The sequence below is a fragment of the Podarcis liolepis genome (assembly GCF_965112155.1).
Source record: "Podarcis liolepis genome assembly, chromosome: 8".
Taxonomy (NCBI): Eukaryota; Metazoa; Chordata; class Lepidosauria; order Squamata; family Lacertidae; genus Podarcis; species Podarcis liolepis.
Window position 1 is genome coordinate 42,162,654 of NC_139560.1, and position 21,075 is coordinate 42,183,728.

Below are 21,075 nucleotides of genomic sequence, written 5' to 3' on the forward strand. Positions count from 1 at the left end.
GCAAAGGCCACACAACCTTTCATCACAAGTTCCCCTTATTTGTCACTAATTAGAATACGTTTGAGCAGACTAAGTATTGCACCTCACAATCTTACCTAGCAAGAAAACAGTTCAGTATTGCAAAGCCACCTAAAAGTTTGCACCACCGGAAGTGCAATACTTACATTTTGTAAACCCAGGCTTTCCATTTTTTCCCTATATTTCTTTTTAATACAGCTGGTCGTTACAATGGTGATGATCAACATAACGGCAAATATAGACAGAGACGAGGCAACTGCTATCACAACTGTGTCCTGTGTGGATCCCTTCTGCTCGCATTTTTCTCCCACATACCACCAATCTGCACCTACAGGGCATCTGCAAAGCATGGCAGTGGTTAAAACAAATTACAAACACAATTCAACATACCCCACCCCCAGCCCCAAATGAAGCTCACAGGTCCGAAACCCCCCATTCTAAGCTAAATGGACCACAATATTTTTCACCCAGAAGTGAAGAACCTGTGGGTCCCCATAGCTGAAGTTGCAAAACTGCACACAGTATCATGGAACTACAGAAAGGCATTTTTATACAGTGGTACCTCTGGTTGCGAATGGGATCCGTTCTGGAGGCCCGTTCGCAACATGAAAAGCCCGCAACCTGAAGCGCCGTATCTGCACAGGTGCGCAGCGCAATTTGGTGTTTGTGCACATGTGCGAAGTGCGATTTAGCGCTCCTGTGCATGCACGAGCGGCAAAACCCAGAAGTAACCCTTTCCAGTACTTCCGGGTCGCTGTGGGACACAACCTAAAAAAACGTAACATGAAGCAAACGTAACATGAGGTATGACTGTACTGCCTGCTGGAATGTTCAGTCCAGCTTTAAATAATACGGACCACAGAATGTGCTCTCCACCATGAGCCCAGCACATCTTTCCTGGTGAATTAGGTAAAGGTAAAGGTACCCCTGCCCATACGGGCCAGTCTTGCCAGACTCTAGGGTTGTGCGCTCATCTCATTCTATAGGCCGGGAGCCAGCGCTGTCCGCAGACACTTCCAGGTCACGTGGCCAGCGTGACAAGCTGCATCTGGCGAGCCAGCGCAGCACACGGAATGCCGTTTACCTTCCCGCTGGTAAGCGGTCCCTATTTATCTACTTGCACCCGGGGGTGTTTTCGAACTGCTAGGTTGGCAGGCGCTGGGACTGAACGACGGGAGCGCACCCCGCCGCGGGGATTCGAACCGCCGACCTTCTGATCGGCAAGTCCTAGGCGCTGAGGTTTTACCCACAGCGCCACCCACGTCCTCCTGGTGAATTAGCACTCATATATTAGTGTATGTATGTGAGGTTAGGATCCATAGGTGTCAACTTTCAGATTTGAAAATAAGGGATCAGCAACCTCACCTGTCCCGGGGACAGTCTACGGAATATCTAACAATCCGGGATAGCAGCGGGAAATGGCGCTGGAATAAGGGAATTTCCCGCAAAAAAAGGGAAGGTAGATAGCTATGTTGGGATCTCCTATCCTACCTGGCATCTCCTTATGTTGGCATGCACTGCCTGTAGGTGTATAACCCAGTTAAGCATGCTTAAAGCCTGTCTAATTTCTGGGAACTGTAGGGGAAAAATACATAGGCATTCCTTCCAAGCCCATACTGGATGGAGGGAGAAGCTGGCAAAAACAGATGAGCATGGAGGCCTAAAAAAGTTAACCTCCATGCAACAAACCCACAGACAGAAACCTGAACTGAATACCGTTAGTAAAGGTAAAGGGACCCCTGACCATTAGGTCCAGTCGTGACCAACTCTGGGGCTGCGGCGCTCATCTCGCTTTATTGGCCGAGGGAGCCGGCATTTGTCTGCAGACAGCTTCTGGGTCATGTGGCCAGCATGACTAAGCCGCTTCTGGCGAACCAGAGCAGCACACGGAAATGCCGTTTACCTTCCCGCCGGAGCGGTACCTATTTATCTACTTGCACTTTGACATGCTTTCGAACTGCTAGGTTGGCAGGAGCATCGACTGAACAACGGGAGCTCACCCCGTCGCGGGGATTCGAACCGCCAACCTTCTGATCGGTAAGTCCTTGGCTCTGTGGTTTAACCCACAGCGCCACCCGCTGTGTACCCTTGAATACCGTCACTTGTTGTTAAAAACAGCTAAAGGAACATAGCAGATTATTAGTGACAAATGTGGAATGTGCACAACTGAAGTTCAGTTCTAAATATCCTCTGTGGGAGTACCACAAGATGAAGATCTCGGGTTCTCTCACCCCCACTTCACACTGGATTTTAAAAATAAAAGATTGCTAAACATGATGCCTCCCTAGAAGGAATTACACAATGATGAACACTTAAGAAGACATTGCTTACCTGCAAACAGGCTTCCCCTCTTCCAGAATGCAGATTCCACCATTTTGACAACCATAGGCCTCACACACACTAGTGGCTGTAGTTGGAGTGATGGCTGTAGAATTTGGCTGAGTTGATATTAAATGTGATATATCTGAGGTGAATAAATGAGGCAAAACATAAATTCTTGCAGCTTAACCAATACATCTTAAAGTATTTGGTGCTATTAATTTTATTAAATTAGGTTTGGGGCTCAGAGGTTTAGAGATCTTTTGTTTATAAGCTTAATGGCAAAGGAACAATCCTTTTCCTGTTATAAAACAATTTGAAATTAACTAACTATGAGTGATGTATAACTGCTTTTTGGAATAAATGTTAACCTGTGATTTTTGCTTAGATACATAAAGGTGTAATACAGAATAATACTTCAGCATTATGAAAATGGGTTGCAGCAAATGTCACATGCTCCATCCTTCTTCTCTGGAGCAGCCATGAGGAAGAGTTGGAAAGCTTCCAGTTTTAAACTAGTCACATTATGCCTGAATCCAGATAAACTGTCATGTGTCTCAACTATGGCTAGTCAGAAAAAGCCACCTCTAAACCTTTGTTTATGCAGTTGGTTTCTTAAAATAAAAGATAGTAAATATTAACTACAGTTTGGGGTTTGGAAGTAACACTGTGTTTAATTGAAAAGTGAAAGCTTCTAAACTTCTCACAGCTGCTCAGGGGAAGGAGAGGGGAGACACTGAATGTTTAAGTCCCAGCCTTGACCAGGTTCATTGACAAAAGGCCTCTGAGCAGCTATATCAGTTAAACTAGAGAAATATTACAAAAGTTGCAAGTTCCAATATGTGGCAGCTGCCATAAAGGTTGATCCATTTGCCTTTCGTAAAAATTAACGCCTCCAGATGTTGGAACTCTGCATATTCAAATGACTGCCTGTCTAAGCAGCTCAGCATACATTTTGCAAAACATTTTAACCAGTAGCCATCAGCAGATTCATAAGCAATCAGGGCCCACCTTCTAGTCTCAACTCTTAAGTGTGAGAGAAGAAAATATGCAGAACTATTTGTTTTAGGGAGACTCCCATTGACTATCATGGGATTACTTCTGCTGAATCTTTGATACTAACAATATCACTCATAGCAAAACCCACATACCTTCCACTGTTGTAAGAATGAAAATACTATCCTCTTTAACAAACTCACGACTTTCAAGCCTTTGTTGTGTTATAAAGGAACTGAATTCAGTTGCAGGACCTCTCATGAATTCAGTGCCATTAGGAAAAGTAGCGACTATTCCTACTTTGTCTGGTCTATCATACACTGTGAAAGAAGAAAAAAATAGTAAAGCTAATGTTTTTGGTAGAAAAGGGGTTCAGCAAAATATGAAATGATACTAACTATATACCTTTTTTCCAGCAAAATAAGAAAAAAAAAAGAATGACTCAAGATTCTTGTGTAAGCAGGAAGACAATGTGACTCAATTCACTCTTGTAGGCTGTGAACATCAAGACACAATGACTATCTAAGCAGGGCTGTCACTTCCAACTGGGGCAGGAAAACTATGTAGCCTGGGCAATACTAAAAAGTCCAAAGATAACCTTCTGGATGGGCACTGGCTGTGAGGATTTCCACCGAATCCACAGCTGCACAAAAAAGTTACCAACCTCTAAAAACATTTCAGTTCCAACCCACTAGGTCTACTGCTTGAAGACCACAAAACATTTGGAGAGGGAAGGTTTGGCATTTCCATTATTCATCTTCCTATTCCAGAGGTTCCCTCTACTGTCATCATTACCCAATTGGCTTTGTCTTGAGTTTCAGAGGAGCAATTCAAACAATAGACTGTAAGCGTCCTTATTGCCCACTGTTTTATCTCATCCTAAGGAGCAACCTAGCAGTTCAAGAGCACATCAAAGTGCAAGTAGATAAATAAGTACCGCTCTGGAGGGGAAGGTAAACAGTGTTTCCGTGCGCTGTTCTGGTTTCGCCAGAAGCGACTTAGTCATGCTGGCCAATGACCTGTAAAAACTGTCTGCGGACAAACATTGGCTCCCTCGGCCAGTAAAGCGAGATGAGAGCCGCAACCCCAGAGGAGTTCACAAGTGGACTTAACTGTCAGGGGTCCTTTACCTTTAAGGAGCAAGTGGAGGCTCTCCAGATACGGAGGCCCAAAGGAACCATTGGCCAGCTTTGAACAAAATGGGGAAAAACCTGGATATCTCACGTTTTGTGTTTTAAAAACAAAATGTTTTGCTATCAACGTCCAGAGACTCTTCAGTCCTACAATAACTGCACCCTGCTGCAGATAAGTATATGTGAAAGGAAATGTAGTGCAGAGCAGGGAAATGCTGGCTTTATGTAATCCTGCCTTACCTTGTCCCCACCCATCACCATTAAGGTCTAGACCAGTGAGGTTATTATTACTGGCATCTGACAAATATACTTGATTTATGCCAGAGGTGGCCTCCACATGTAGACTACAACTCCCATGAGTGCACTTATACTGAGGAGTCAACACACATGCCTTTGCTACCTCAGGGGAAATAAAGGATTTTTACTACTTTTCAAGGAATGGAGCTGAAAGAGGAATGTGAATTCCATGAGGGAAGAAAAATGAACTGGAGAGCAAAAAGTTTACCAGAGGATTATGGAACACATATATATATATAAAATAAAGAGTGGAGAATGATGACAGCCACTATATACCATATTTTCCCATGTATAACATGCCCCCTATTTTGGGGGACTCAAAATTAAGAAAATGGGAGGGGAAGAGATTGCTCCCGTGTATAAGACTACCCCCCCCTTTTTAACATTATTTTTTAGTAAAAAAAAAACAAATACCTAGTCTTATACACGAAAAAGTACGGTATTTCACAGTATCTACACAAGGAGGTAATCAGCTCAACTTTTTTTAAATATAGATTATTTTGTTTTGCGTTATCTGGTCTGGGGGCAGTTTCTCATGCACCTTAGGAATTTTAATACACTACTGTTGGTGAAAGAAAGAGAAATTTTAAGGCATTATTGAAGCATATATATAACCATAACCATTAGGGTAAACTGATCCAAGTATTAACCTACCTAGATGGCTTGGGTCTGTAGTTATACTCCTTTGATTTGACATACGTTGGCGGATGTCTGGATGTTGATCAAGCAGAAGCACTGTAGCTTGTTGCCATGCACAAGGCCACTGCAACTGGCCATCATTTGCACCAGAGATCAAGTGCAAATGTATGTGTAAATTAAATGAACTGGTGGGGAGCAAACCAATCTGAAATGCATACCCTTTGGGAGAGTAAAAGGGTGGACTATATTGTATTGTAGCACTTGAAACCACCTGAGTGAAATTTCTTATATGCCAAACATGGTGAGGGCACTGAGTTTCTGACAGGTTGATATCATCAATGGAAATGCCTCCATTAGATGCATCGGATCCTTTTATGCCTTCAAAGACTACTCGGAATTTACTTGCAACATTTAAAGACACATGGTGTAACTCCCAGTAGCCTGCAGGTGAACCTGGAAAAGAATAATGAGGTGCATTATATTGACAACATATTTCAATGTTAAACAAACAGATTTTCACATTCCCCATGAAATTTAAAAGGGGTTAAGTGTTGAACAGTTCATTTAGTCATTCATATTTGTGTACTTGAGTTTTATGCAGGACCTATCCTTAAAGACTTTTCAGTGCTTCCCCTGACGCAGACTCTCCTGATTGTGATGGATCACAGGAAACATCACTTCACAGATGGATAGACTCCCTACTGTCTACTGGCCAGATCTCAATCTACTGGTTTTTAAATGTAATATATTTAACAGTTTAGGCTCAAAATACAATTTAAAAGTCCATCACTACAGTGTCACATTATAATTTCAGATCAAGACTTCCATGGATCAATACGGGCCTCCTTTTTGTGGGGCAGGGGCAAGAGAAATCCATTAAAAACACTACGGAGAACCCAGACCAAAGAATAAAATACTTGTGGTCTCAGAACTTTTCTTGTCAAACGTGAAATATTAAACTCTAGCCTAGTCCTCACCAGCATAGTAAACTGGTGTCTGGTCTTTACAGCTTCAAACTCTACATTTTTTAATTGACCTCCATTAAAAAAAAACACCTCCACATCAAAAACTTGATGTTATGGAATGAGGAATGTGGCTTAATCTTCTCTCTGTCACGCTAGCCTTCTATACAGAGCAACTTTTTGTTATTTTTTAACGGAGGAGCATGCAATAATTTGAGCCCCCACCTGCAGTCTAAAGTGATACAGAGCAGGCACAGATTTACTGCCCCAGTGTTAACTAGACCAAGAGCATATACATACTAAAAATAATGCTTTCATACCTTGTATCGTTTTCACAAGCCTTTGGGTACCATTGGGGCTTGCATCAGTGTATTCCTTGACTAAAACATTCAGCTGATCACTTTCACTTCCGCTGTTGTAATAATAGAATTGTAGGCACTGGAAACCTCTCTTGGGATATAGAAATCTGCTCTCTAAAACCGCTCGATCTGACACACTTCCAGCACTGGTGTTAAAGTGCATAAAGTAGCCAGTCTCTGTCAAGGAGAAAGAGAGAGAGGAAGGAAACTTTTAGAACTTCTTCACCCTCCATACACTGGCATGGAACCCCCTGGAACTGTTGATGCTTAATGTCCCTCAGTCAAAGCAACATTTTACCATCTAGTGATTGGCTACAGTGAACCCTAAAATTCTGAGTGCGCTTTAGAGAAAGCACGGGTGCACATCACCCCAATCTCTGAGCAGTGCGAGATTCCAGGGTTCCTGGCGCTTACTCAGCGTTCATGTTTCCTTCAGAATGTGGCACAATGGAAACTCTGGTGTCTTTATGATATATGGCTTATTTACACATATATGCAACCTCAGCCTACAATGGAGGGGTTCACAGGATTAACACCACAAGAGGGCCTTGCTTCCCCCATAGCTGCAGCCTTGGATTCAAACAGGAATCAAACATTGCTGTCTCTCTCTGTCTTCTCAGCTTGCTGGTTTGCTTCTAGCTCACATCACTCTATCTCAACTCTGGTTTTGTCTTTCTAACCAGCTGTGATTTGGGGGATAGGCCCCACCCATTTGCCATCTCGCACAGATCCACTTCCTTTGTTACATTAGAAACCCAGAACTTAGTGAGTCTCCTGAGCCCTGTACAGGTGTGTTTGTTTTGCTGGCAGACAAACTGGCTAAGTTTTAGAGTTTCTACTTGGGTGTCTGTTCTTGCACCTTTGAACTATAGCTGATTCTTGTTTGGTAAGTGCAGAAGAACAAATTCCTGCTCTGTGTGCTCTTTTTCTGCACTCCCAGTTCCATCAGACTCTGCCTAGCAAAGCCTTGCTGGAAAGAGGCAAGTCTTTTTCAGACTTCTTTCTGGATTTATGCTAAGCATTCCCCACTTCTCCTTCCTGCTGTTAGGACAGGAAGGAAAGGAATAACCCCCCTCTTCACCTTGCTGCCTTCTTCTTATCCATTTTCCAACTTCTACTTTTCCATTCTCCTCCCATGCAAAATGAAACATCACTGTGCAACTTCCTTGGCCTGCCATAGTTTCAGGCACACCTCTCCTCCAGAACAACTTTCAGAATTAAATTACCATTTTCAAATACTTTTAAAAATAAATCCCCAATTCTTGAAAAACTCTAGTCTTGCCTCTGTTGCTCCCCTGTGTATCTTATGAGGGCACTTCACTATCCAGGCTCCAACCCACATTTATGCATGTTGTTCTCCAGCATATTTTGGTAAACATTCTAGTTTATGGAACAGCTCTATGGAAGGGGCAACAGCCTGTCTTCCCACAAGAACCAAGGTCACAGTGGGAAATGGCTCCCCCAGCACATTTGAACCAAATTATGTCATTCAAGTTCTGAAAACAGCTTAATTCCCTTAACATGGAAAAGTAGGTTGCAGACATGTATAGAGATACGACGTGAAATAATACGGTAAACATTCTAATTATCTAACAGGCATGGTTAACAACGCAATAGCAATTTATCAGCAAGTTAGTGAGGTTATGAAGATCAGATACATCCACAGAAAATACTTATCTAAGAGATAAGAATAATTGCTGTACATTACCTTGGCAGATTCCAACATAGGTGTGATCCGTTTGTGGTCCACTAGGAACCTGGGTTATGCGCTGCCAGTCAGCATTATCTTCTGTACTTTGAATCATGCCACACACGTTTTCAAATTCAAAACTGCACGTCTCCATAAAGCTTAAAGACGAAGCTACCAGCATTAAAAAAACAGAGCAGATACAGTGTTTGTTTACTTTAGTGGGACTATTCAGTCAAGTGAAATAGTTTGGACCCAACTAGATATGCCATCAGGAGATCTGTGACTCATTTGTACTTCTAAAATACAAAAGCTGCTGTAAACAGTGGCCAAGTAAACAGAGTCAAGGAGCCTGCAGGTGAGATGGCTAAACCTTTTTCCATCTCACTTTTTTCCTAATCTATATCCCCACCAGCTGCTAGCTGCCTTGTGGGAGGAAACCTGTCTGTCTGGTATTGTTTTACCTCTAGTAGACAAAACAGTTTTGGCATGAATGGCATGAGAGAAAGGTTAATCTCCCCTAGGACCATTGTTCCATATAATTCTCAACCTTCACCCGGCAACTGCTGTTAAACTTTTTTTTTTAACGTGGGAAATCCAATTACAGATCTTCTCATATCTCAGTTAGTTAGAAAAACCACAATGTCAAAAGAACCAAATTCTGTTCTAACTCAAGGTGGGTTCACATCACAGAGAAGTTTCTGTTTTTCTGTGCATTTTAGTGCCCCCCCAGCTGTTCACAATAGCATGGCTTCTTTAGTATCTGATTCACATCTGTTGGGGGGGGGTTTGACAGGCAGGGATGTCTTTATAGTATGCAAAGGTTTTCACACCTTGGCTAGAGATAAATTAGGAATGGCCTGAGGACTCTGATTGCTGGTTTGGGAAATAACACATCAAACAGTAGTATTTTATAACAAAGAACAGGATATATACGCATTTTGCATGTTGTCATGTGAACACGGATTTAAAACCCAGTACTACACATGCCATGAAAGCATGGTAACTGAAAGTGTGAACACAGCCTCAGTCACTCTATGATCAATCAGTGCTATTAGCTGAATCCATAAACCACTTCAAGTAGAAGTAAATGAGTTTCATTTTAAAAGAAAATAAATAAGCTGGCTTGTTTTATAGAATGAGCAGTATCCTTCTTTCACTACTAGGAAAATCAAAAGGACCTTTAAAGGGCAGATTTTGCACGCTCAGCAATTTAGTGTGTGGGTGTGTGTATATATGAAAGAGTCGGGTGGCACCTTAAAGACATACACCTGTATTATGGCATTATGGCATGTGTTTTAGTGGACCACATTCCTAACTGAATTGGATGTAAGTAAAATCAACTGACCATATAATGACCACCAGGCCACTTATACTGCTTTTCAGCCTTATTTTTTTCTTCTTCCTTTGTTTAGCATCCTACCTGAGGAAGCAGCCGCTTCATGCAGAATCAGACCATTGGTCCATCTGGGTCAGGTGTAGTCAGTGCAGCACCTTTCAGTTATTGTTGCACTAGAATTCCTATCAGCTACGGTTGCCATATTTCAAACAGTGAAAAGTTGTTGAACTTTTTTTTTTTAGTTTTGCCCAAAGTTGTTGAGGGGTTTTGGACAAAATCACTTTAATAAATGCAAAAAATGGCACTGCCAACATGAGCACCACCCGGACACGGCTGCTGCTGACAGTGTCCAGGGAAATCCAGAAGCATGAGAACCTTATATCAGCCTCAGTCACATCAGGCAACCCCAAACAAACAATCCTGTGATCCTTTGCAGCGCTGGTTTCAGTTCAAACCACCAAAGCACAGGGAAACTTATGCTTACAGCACATCCCACTCTGGGGTCTGCTGTAAGTGCAGATCCCAGCCAGCTTGCTGTAAGCACCAATCAGCCGAGTGGCATATACAGGCAGTCTGCTAGGGGTAGGCATTGCTTGCGCTAGAGAGTTCCTGGCTAAGAGTACAGTCAATCCCAGCCACCTTGCCATAAACGCCAATCTACAGCCCTTACAGGAAGCCAGCTGGAATCAGTTTGTGCTTCTGAGCTGGTAAGTGCTAACAGGAAGTTAGCTAAGGCACCCATTTGTTTTCTGGCAGCTAATTCTCCACCTCCTCAAACCTGACATCACAAATTATGTCAGGTATGGGACAGGTGGGTGTGCTTTGGGGAGAAATGGCACTGGAAACCCAATGGGGACATGTGCTGGGCCTAATTGGGTCCTTGGGCTGGAGGTTCCTGACCCCTGTCTCAGATGCTAGTGAGGAATTTATTTGCAACTATAAAGCTACTGTATTCCCAGGCAAAAGACCAGATTTAACTAACAGGCACTGCTAGTGGAAGCCTGTGCAAGCACTTCTGCTAGCACCAGAGGACTCTTCCCCTCTCCTCCCCTTGTGTGCCCCCAAAATTGGCTCAGGGGGAGGGTTGGGAGGAGAGGAGAGATTGCTCCACCAGCGCAAGCATCTCTGGCTGCCAGATGGAACAATCAGAAGAGGGCAACACTGAATTCGTCCCAAAGTAAAGTTCAGAAATGAAACCTAAGCAAACAAATCATAGAATTGTAGAGTTGGAAGGTACCCTGAGGGTCATCTAGTCCAACCCGCTGCAATGCAGGAATCTCAGCTAAAGCATCCATGACAGATGGCTAAAGGAGGCTGAAAAGATATGACAGGGTTTCAAACACTTACTGCAGTTGTAGAGTCGACTCAGCTTCCGGATATCATATTCACTGAAATCCATGCGCTGTCCAATCACATCAATGAAGGCTGGTATATTTGTTACTATTGTTGGTTCTGTTCCATTCCTGAAGGCATTTTTACTGTAGTGCATTACAGAGTTATAGTCATATGGGACATTAAGGAAGTCAGATCTTTTATCATCATATTTGTTGAAGTTTCCTTCCTTACCTGAAAGAAGCAGAAGAACTTACCACGGTGACTTATACAGATCACAATCCAGCCAAAGCTAAGCCCTTTTCAGTCCCACTGGTTTAGGTTACAGATAAGCACACTCTTTAATATCTCTTCCATTGCAATGTAACAAATTTATAATTTATGTGCTTAGCCTGCTGTCCCATCGCTTCTTCTTTGAATTCCAAGTATATCATACAGAACCACAGAGTATTTATTTATTATAGTAGTACCCAATTTACAATGCTTTGCAAGCAGAAAGAAATGAGAGAGACTCGATGCAGCAGGCATACACAGAATTCCAAATAAGTCAAGCTTCTTGGTAAAAGGAGAGGGGTCAGATGTAAGGTACATGTACAAAGAAACAGAAGTTTCCTGTTTTAAAGAGAAAGGGGAGTTTCTAGCTGGAGCATGGTGAAATTGGAGGTGCAGCCTGGAAGTAGATCAAGATACAATTGGGGGAAGATCACTGTAGAAGAGCCCTGTTTGCCTTCACTCATGCTCTGCTCACATATTGAGAAGTAAAGCAAATATTCTAAAGGTGCCACAAGTGTGTGTGCCATCACCCAAAGGGAAACCTAAAGCTGGCAGTACTGCCCCTTGAACTTTTCCCTGCTTGGAGGAGCAGGGAGTATATAACAATGCATCACATTTTAGACATTGCCATCCAAGTCAGAAAGCTTTAATGAGATTCAAGTTGAATGAGTAGCTGTACAGATGAAATCTATCAATGGTTTTAAATTAAAAGGAAGGTAAATTAGCTTACCCTCCTGAATTCTGTCTCGCATTATTGTGACATAATCATCTCGATCAGATCGTGACTGTTCATGCCAGAATCCCAGTGCATGAAGGAATTCATGCTCAATCGTCCCAATCTTGTCACAGTTGGCTCCTATGGAGAGTTCTTGCCTCCCTTTCCGGCGGTTTCCCACAGAGGACCAGCAACTGACAAAAAATGCAAGAGTGTTCAAAATCTGTGCTGTATACAATCTTGCCCTAGTCTAATTATCCATCAAAGGGTTCACTCAGAGGAAACCCTTTTCACTTGGTCACACTAATTCTGCAAGGCAGAACTTGCAGAGACATTGCTTCTGTCCAGATTCCCATGCTGGATTGGGTACTGTGCATACAAACCAAAGGAGATGCACACCTGTACTTAGAGAGTTTAGAGAGAGATCTGAAACACCTTCCATTTGCTCTACAAGGCGTGAATGGTGATGGCATAAATTCCCATTTGCATTGTAAGGCCTTAAGCTGTGTACATGTCTTTGTTTATGACTATGTATCTAGTAAAGCTTTGGTGTGAAAAGCCTCTTATGAATTTTATATGGTTATAGAATTGGGGGTTTGGTCTAGATGTCATATTTAGGACCCCTCAAGGCCTGTGGTTTTACATCTGTAAGATGTGATTCTATAGCAGAAGAACTGACTGAAATGGTCAAACCAGTTCCTTTATTAAGTAAATGGGGCTAGCCAAGTCTGTTAAGTTAACTCTTAGCACAACTGAAGAGTTGGTCAAGTATAAGTGTCTTGCTGTAGAAATGACTGGCTAGTGATGTTCCTAGAGGGGAACAGCCCCCCACCCCCAAAGCCTGGAGATGCAGTGATGATTGCACTATGGTGTCTCATAGTGAGGTAGACTTGGGAAGAGGCTTGACTTGCTCTCTGTGCTGAAAGCATCTAGAAATGGATGGAAAAGCAAAATATGCTGAGGTGCTAATGTTGTGAGCCCTTTCATTTTATGCTTAGCTAGTGTATGTGTGTGAATAACACCACCACAAAGATATTCCAGTAACCTTCATTCAAAGGAAACCAAACCTGAAGTGTGTGCTGGCACCCCTTACATCTTTCATAACTTGGAAATTGGAGTGTGTTTAACAATATTGTATGCCTTGAAACTTTATTCATTCAGTGATTTGCCAGCTCCAGGTTTTGGGAAGGCCTTAAACAAGACGTCTTCAGTGCCTCCTCCTGAAACGAGCCCTCCTCTCTTTGCCACAGTCACTGCTGCCCATTCACTTTCCTTCTTCCTCTGGGCTTAATCTGCATGGCCATCTCTAGAGGGAGAAGGCAAAGTGGGGTCCTCTTGCTCCTATCTCTGGGCAGAAGAACAGGCTATGGCAGCAAAGAGAAGCAGACTTTAGGAGTTGAGAGTGGGGAAGCAACTAAAGATATGGCCCAAGCAGGTACCAGGGAATACTGACTTCTGACATATAAGCCAGATTCACTGGGTTGTGCCCAACCCATTAATTTCAGTGGGTCTAGTCTGCATAAGAGTAGCATTAAAATCAACTCAGCATCTGCAGAATGCCTACAATACAGCCAGAATGCCCTTTGAATTATGTGCCGAAAGGCTCTGGGATGGAACAGGATGTTGAAAGTAAACACATGGTCACTTTTAGGAGTGTTCCATATGACCAAGCAGTCATACAGTAAGCGCACATGGCAACCAACTATGCATGTCTGTTGTACAGCATCTTCAGTTTTACTATGCAATTCAGAAATGTGAGTGGATCCAAAACCCAGAATACACACAAATGAATTGCCATGAGGATCAACCACCATATAGATCAGTAAGCAAATAGGAATGCTGTTCTCCAGCCTTTGTTTCTCTCACAGAGAGCCAAGGCAGATGGTTTAAATAGATCAGTATGGATCCAGCAATGTTCTCCAGCAAAAACCATGGTTTTTAGAGACACAGGGAGCATTACTCAATCCACCAGGCAAGCTGCTTCTCATAACTTGCTGGCTGTGTGGGCCATCCATTGTAGGAGGAATTTTAAGTAGCCTCCACCCAGCCACTAATTCTGTTTAGCCCTGACTATGCAAAACAACACAGACATGGATGAAAGGAGAACAATGACAGCCTTTTGGGGTTAAGGGACTGAATAAACCTATTGACATTCTCTCAGCGACTTACAAATTTTAAAATAGAAAAATACAATTAAAATAACAAAACAATAGAAACAAAAAAGATATTTGAAGTATTCATCCACCACTGATATAAACAAGGAAAACTTACCCACCCACCCCCACATATACATCCTTCCTCACTCAACTAAAAGATGAACACTGAGATGAGCTAAACATCACATCACATCAATTAATATTAACTCCTTGCTTATGAATTTTGTAAAATTAGCTCCTGACTTTATTTGAACTTCAAAACAATAGCCAAAAGACCAGCCTCCATATCCTGCAATAACCTTTCAGAAAAACTTACAGGGAGTTCGTGATCTTTTATCTCAGCTGATTCAGTTCTCAGAATCTGACAAACTCTGTTCTTTGAACTCAAGGCCCAAACTGAAATATATGTTTTATTGCTTTTCACAGTTGAAAAAAAGAATAATGTTTGAAGTTCAGCCAAATCTTAAACAGTTTATCACCTTTGATTGGTCAAACAGTCCTTTAACAAATGAGCATTGAAAACTGTGATTTTGCAAGGCAATGAGAGTAGAATCGGTTTTTTTAAAAAAGTATTTCATGCAGCCATTCCTGCAGACTATAAATTCATATTGGTTGGGTAAATAACTTTTATCACCAGTTTATCACTGTTGCTAACAAGCCACCATAAAAAGCAAGAACATACAGCACTTCGTAGAAAACAGAATTATGGATAAATGTTATTTATAAATCTATAAACAGTCTACTCTTGTTCAGCATTCTGAGCAATGACAAGGAACTTCTGGTTGAAAGGAAGACAAATTCCAAGAGCAGACAAGATGAATAAGCAGCCTCTCAAATGTTAAAGTAAATATGATCCCAGCAGAAGAAAGAAACATACTGAGACTTAAGAGCTGCCCTGACTCAACACAGATTTCTTGCGTAAGCACTCAGAAAACCACCAGCTGCCATTGTAGACAACGCTGAGCTAGACAAACCAAGCCCAGGCTAGTTGGTATACGGCAGCTTCCTGGGTTCATCACATTTGTGACGTGTGCTTTAATCACAAATCTTCCATACGATGGCGAAGAGGAATGTGTGTCAAAGATAGAAAAATTGCTTGGTTTGTGTTAGCCATTAGGTGGTTGACTTAACTGAAGTATCCATATTAGATGCATCCTTATATCAGAGGGTTCTGAATTGAATACATGCTCATCCCACTTTGGAGGGCATGCATACCCCGTACCTTTCCCCTTCGGCCTGGGAGGGCTGAGCACCAGCTTCCTCACTTAAGCTCAAGCATGTCTTTACCAGTAATGGCTGGTGTCCACTGGGACTAGGTCGGGCAGAAGGAAGGGAGACCAACAGTAGGTGGAACCAGAGCCATTGAGAGGCAAAACCAACTAATGTTAGTTTTGCCCCCATCCTCCTCCTATCTGTTGAATTCTACAAGGGCAACACTGTAACTGAGGAAGCTGACAAGCCGTTCCATCCCCTGGCCTGATCTCTGTAAGAAGGTGGGTGAGGGCCGACTGAGAGGAGATGGGAGTTGGTGGGGCAGTGCCCCATTTGCCCTAATGAGCCAGCCTCCACTGACAGGCACAGATCTCGTATGTGAGACTCTACAGAGACTATGAAAAAGAAAGAAACATTACTTAAAAGGATGATTTCTCTTACCCACTCCCTTTGAAGACAGATATGTAATTTGCTTCGCCTTCCCAGGGTTTGAAATCAATACAGGATTTTAGGCGATACTGTTCAAATGCATTGAGGATCAGCCCCTTTGCATTCATATCTGGAAGAAAAAACAAAGAATTGGTTATCGCTCACCTAAAGGGATGCCCTTTCAGCTAACCCTCCACATAGCAACTGGAAACTCTGCTATTAGTACTAATGAGTATAAATTTGGTAGACTAATATAATTTAAATTGTTGGGAGAATTATTAAAGCCTTTTCAAGTATGCCTTTAGCATAGGAAAGTGGACGATGAATACCTATTTTAGTAGTAACCCAATTTGCTCTAAAAATTTCTCTTTTGCTTCCTTGGACTGTTGATTTGCTACAAGCCTTCAAGTTAAGCAACTAGTTCTATTTTCCAAGCCATTATACTCTGAAATGTACTGGGATCCAGTAGAGCTGTTTAAACACTGAGTTTCTGTTCTTCCTGTAACTGGCTCCGGTCACCAATCTGGCTGCAGCATCTTAGAAAGTGATAAGCAACCAGATCTTCACTGTTAATCCCAAATTGGCACTTTTGAGTCTGAGAGAAGGTGCAAAATAATGACATAATTACTTTATTACTACAGACAGCGTAAGTGGAGTTTGTTGTAAATTTGGAAGTTGGGCAATCTTTCGCCTCTATTTCTTTGTATTGCTACACTCACCCCAAATCTCTGAGCAGCTAAGACACTGCAATTTTCATCAAGGCTTGGTTCCTTTTAGAAGGAGGTCACTAGAAGCTTACTGGTGAGTCATAATATTGGAGTGTAATATTTATACTCCTGTTTGCATACTGGCTGAGCTTAATGAGGCATAGCTTAAACATCCAAGCAGTCAACCCAAACCCACTGCTTGCGCATCAGACCTCTAGGGTCCTGGCCAGAACCCTAAGATGCTTACAGAGCCCAATTTCAACTCTTTGTGTTTCTATGCCTTTGCAAGTCTCTGTTTCAAAGTACAGAGGTACCTCAGGTTAAGAACTTAATTCGTTCTGGAGGTCCATTCTTAACCTGAAGCTGTTCTTAACCTGAAGTACCACTTTAGCTAATGGGGCCTCCTGCTGCCGCCATGCGATTTCTGTTCTCATCCTGAAGCAAAGTTCTTAACCTGAGGTACTATTTCTGGGTTAGCGGAGTCTGTAACCTGAAGCGTCTGTAACCCAAGGTACCACTGTATGCATTGTCCTGTTGTTCTTGGTCCTCCTCCAGGCTATAAGAAAAGAGAATCTGGAGGAGTCATCTCTTCTGACAGCTCATAAAAATCTGATAGAAAACTCATAACTGCTTTGCTGACTCACGGCACATTCCTTATAATGAAAGATAGTGGTACTTTGGATTACAAACACTTCGGGTTACAGCTAACCCATAAGTAGTACCTCGGGTTAAGAACTTTACCTCAGGATGAAAACAGAAATTGAGCAGCAACGGCAGCGGGAGGGCCCATTAGCTAAAGTGGTACCTCAGGTTAAGAACAGTTTCAGGTTAAGAACGGACCTCCGGAATGAATTAAGTTCATAACCAGAGGTACAACTGTATAGCATATCTGTCCAAGTCAAAATAAAAAATTCCTTCCAGTAGCACCTTAAAGACCAACTAAGTTAGTTCTTGGTATGAGCTTTCGTGTGCATGCACACTTCTTCAGATCACTTCTGAAGTGATGTGTATCTGAAGAAGTGTGCATGCACACGAAAGCTCATACCAAGAACTAACTTAGTTGGTCTTTAAGGTGCTACTGGAAGGAATTTTTTATTTTGACTATGGCAGACCAACACGGCTACCTATCTATATCTGTCCAAGGTTTGACTAAACCAGATGTATCCTTTACAACTTTTTGGAATTCCTGGCTAGCACTGTTACCTTCCACATACAGGCCTAGCTGGTTTTATTCACAAGTTGAGCTTGCATTTTTATCAAATGCTGAAGTTTATTTTTTTTCATATTTCTGTATTGAGAGGTGGGGTTTGTAATATACTTTTTTAAATTGTTGGCAAAAATAAAAGCTTAAGAAATTATATCCTATTTGTTCTTATGAAGTACGCCTTTTACCCCAAATCTTAGCAAATATACCACCAAAATTAATACTGAAGAAAAGAACAAATGTTCATACTGAAGGTTGCTTCTGCAACAAGTGATCTTAAGAAATTACGTAACTGCCGTACCTAGGCTGTCCTCAAGGACATATGGAATGGTGTGAGGCCATCGATATTCATTGCCAATAATGGAGTTACGTTCTGGTCTCTGAAAAGGAAGGCAAATACAAGAAATCCAGAGAAAGAAAGCACAAGAGTTGGCACTGTGACTCCTCTGAGTTCAGACTTTTGCTCTTTAGGCACCTGCAGTGTGGTGCATCCAGTTCCTCATTGTTCTTGCACACTGGGATTGGATAATTGGGGCTGGTCTGTTGGAAGTGCCTCAGTGTCGTGGAGTTGCAGCTATATGCAAGACTGAATATTCTGTGCACCCCTGGGATTTCTTTACAAATGTAGACTCAAGACTCAAGCACTGGATGCAACATTTCAGAAAGTTGCGCACTCATGTGAAAACACACACACTACCTTCATGCTCCTTATAGCTATTACGAAAAGGTATTCAAATGTGTGCCGCATGGTGCAATTTCTGTTGTAGTAAAAAACACCTGATCTTACTTAAGTAGTCAAGTCACATGGTTTCCCACTGGCAATCCTTGAAATAGTGTATTAGTCATAAGCATAAAATCAGTTTCTTTAGATGCCTGATTGTGACATCCCAGAGGTCTTTTCGAAGGCCCTTAACCTCACATCCCACACGTCATCGCTTGATATGCCAAATTAAAGGGGGTTTCATTGCTCTAGTTTTTCTCTGGGACTAGATTCACCCTACAAAGAGTCAACAGCTGCTGCCACATGCTAAGTTGTCAGAGCAGTAGGGCTATTAAGTATTACAAAGGAGGTGTAAGATTTAACTGGGGCACCAAGTCACGGCCATCTTCTAGTATCCCTGCATCAAATTCCCCTGGAGGGTCGTCAGTACTTGCTGTTTACTTGGAAGAGTACCAAAGTAATCACAGGGAGTAAAAAACATTCTAAATTTTATTGGACCAGATCATACCAGTTAGCTAATAAAAAACTTAGATTTATTAGCACAAAGAACACAGAATTCCAAACAATGAAAGAAAAAGATAGTATGTTTAAATCATAGCTCTTGCCCAAGTTGGTGGAATAGGCAGGCAGGTCTTATCTCGCATGCTGCACAGGATTCATTTTTAGAAGTAATAGCTGGAATTGGGGGAGAGGCTTTATCCACTTGTAGTTGCAACATAGACTCCAGGAAGCATTGCTAGCTAACTCCAGCCAGAGACAGAAGACCATTAAGAAAAGGCATGGGTGTTTGTTTATACAGCCTTCCCTGAAACACTGAGGCAGTGGTATGTCTGCCTGGGCAAAAATCAACAATGGAACCACAATTTAATCTGCTGCATCCTAACTTTCCATGACACTTAAGTACAGGGTTATAACTTTCTTTGGAATCTTCTGACCATACAAGCCTGTTAAATCCAGTGGTCTAATCATTGAATTGAACTATCAGCATAAGATTGGATGAGATGTACAGGCTGTAAATCACACACACACACACACACACACACACACACACACACAATAAGATATACTGTAAATCTCTCCCATCCACTGTGGTCTGCATAGGGTTAGCATTTTTGCTTTCAGTGTTGTACTGGCATCTATCTCAATGCGGGGGAAATTAAAATGCTAATAATGGTAACCTAATGGCTGAATTGATTATATTCTGTGTCATGCTTCCACATTTTTACAGTACTCTTTCCTCTTTTATTATCTCAGACATTCTATATTAATTCCTCTCCAGACACTTCCAGTTATAGCTTCATAAAGAAAACATTTATAGCTAATAAACAGGGTTAATAGCTCCTCACTCTGATGGAGCTCCTGTAGCCTTAGGCATCACATGGAGGAGGAACCTCCTGGCTCAACCTCAAGGTCCAACTTTCCCAGCCACTGGACTGATGTGACCTTTATGCCCATCTCATCCTTCCTTTCAACTGCCTGGTGTAGTGCAATGCTAAAGGTGTAGCAGTCTCCATTGGCAAGGCACCAAAAATAATAAAGTGTGAGGAGTAGAAGGATGGGAAGCTTCAAAGGGGCTGCAGTGAAAGGCGGGCATTACAAAAACAGCCAGGAGCTTCTTCATCAGGAAGCTATGAAGCAAGGGAAGATCTCAGACTAGGGCAAAATCTTATCACCTTTTTACAATAGGGAAGCATGGGCTCATCATCCCCAAGTTAGCAGTCATTTATACTGCTGCTTGTCATTTCAACTCACCTCATCAAGTTTGATATCACCCTCGAACAAGTTCAGTCCCAATGCTAAAAAAGAAACCCACAGCAGGTTAGTGCATTTTAATCCATGATCACACACACACACACACTATTATAAAAGACAATAATAATTAAAACATTAGGCTGGGAAAAACCTTCATTGATATCAAAGATATCTTGATCTATTCCACTGTCTTCATTTCTTTCTGAAAAACAAAAAGAAAACAGAGATAGTTGTAATTATAGCCATTGTATTTTATCCATTACAACAAGCAGGCTGCAGTCCCTGGCAGGGCATCCCAGCAGGGGCATACCGGGGTGCAGAGGTCAACGGAGCCCACCACGCCATCTCAGTCCTTGCCGCCACCACCAGAATTCCCCACCGGAGCCAAGCGAGCTGCGCTGCACCACCTGCCTGCCTACGCAGAAGGGAGCCCAGCTGGCCAACACAGCCCTTGGGTCATCCCAGCCTCATAAAGCGGCTCAAGGCTGGCAGGGTGGCGTGAGGAGGATGCAGCAGCCATGTGCCCTTTGATCCCAGCCTCGCAAAGCAAGGGCAGGACTGGGATTGAAGGCCCCATGGCTGTTGCTTCCTGCTCGTGCTGCCCAGCCAGCCTTACGAGGCTGGGATGTGATCTGCATGATTTGCCCTGTGAATCATTCAGATCTGATCCTAGCCTCACAAAAAGCAGCACAGGACTGACAGGGCAGTGTGAGGAGCCAAATGTGCAACACCTCCTAAAACAATGTGCCTGGGGCTATTGCCCTGGTAGCCTCCCCCCCACCACCACTATGCCCCTGCATCCTAGAGGCCATACTTTTATGTGAC

The 21,075-nt window shown here is 42.5% G+C and overlaps 1 protein-coding gene across 1 annotated transcript in view; it reads right to left on the reverse strand.

The window, feature by feature from the left end:
* The window catches only part of MEP1B (meprin A subunit beta), a 50,960-nt gene that overhangs the window by 8,782 nt on the left and 21,103 nt on the right, over positions 1–21,075 (reverse strand). Inside the window, 12 exon segments of the mRNA XM_083517830.1 lie at positions 165–357; positions 2,350–2,482; positions 3,489–3,653; positions 5,418–5,855; positions 6,685–6,900; positions 8,432–8,584; positions 11,097–11,315; positions 12,085–12,263; positions 15,879–15,996; positions 18,079–18,157; positions 20,251–20,294; positions 20,402–20,448. Of these exon segments, the coding sequence (XP_083373956.1) occupies positions 165–357; positions 2,350–2,482; positions 3,489–3,653; positions 5,418–5,855; positions 6,685–6,900; positions 8,432–8,584; positions 11,097–11,315; positions 12,085–12,263; positions 15,879–15,996; positions 18,079–18,157; positions 20,251–20,294; positions 20,402–20,448 (1,984 nt within the window).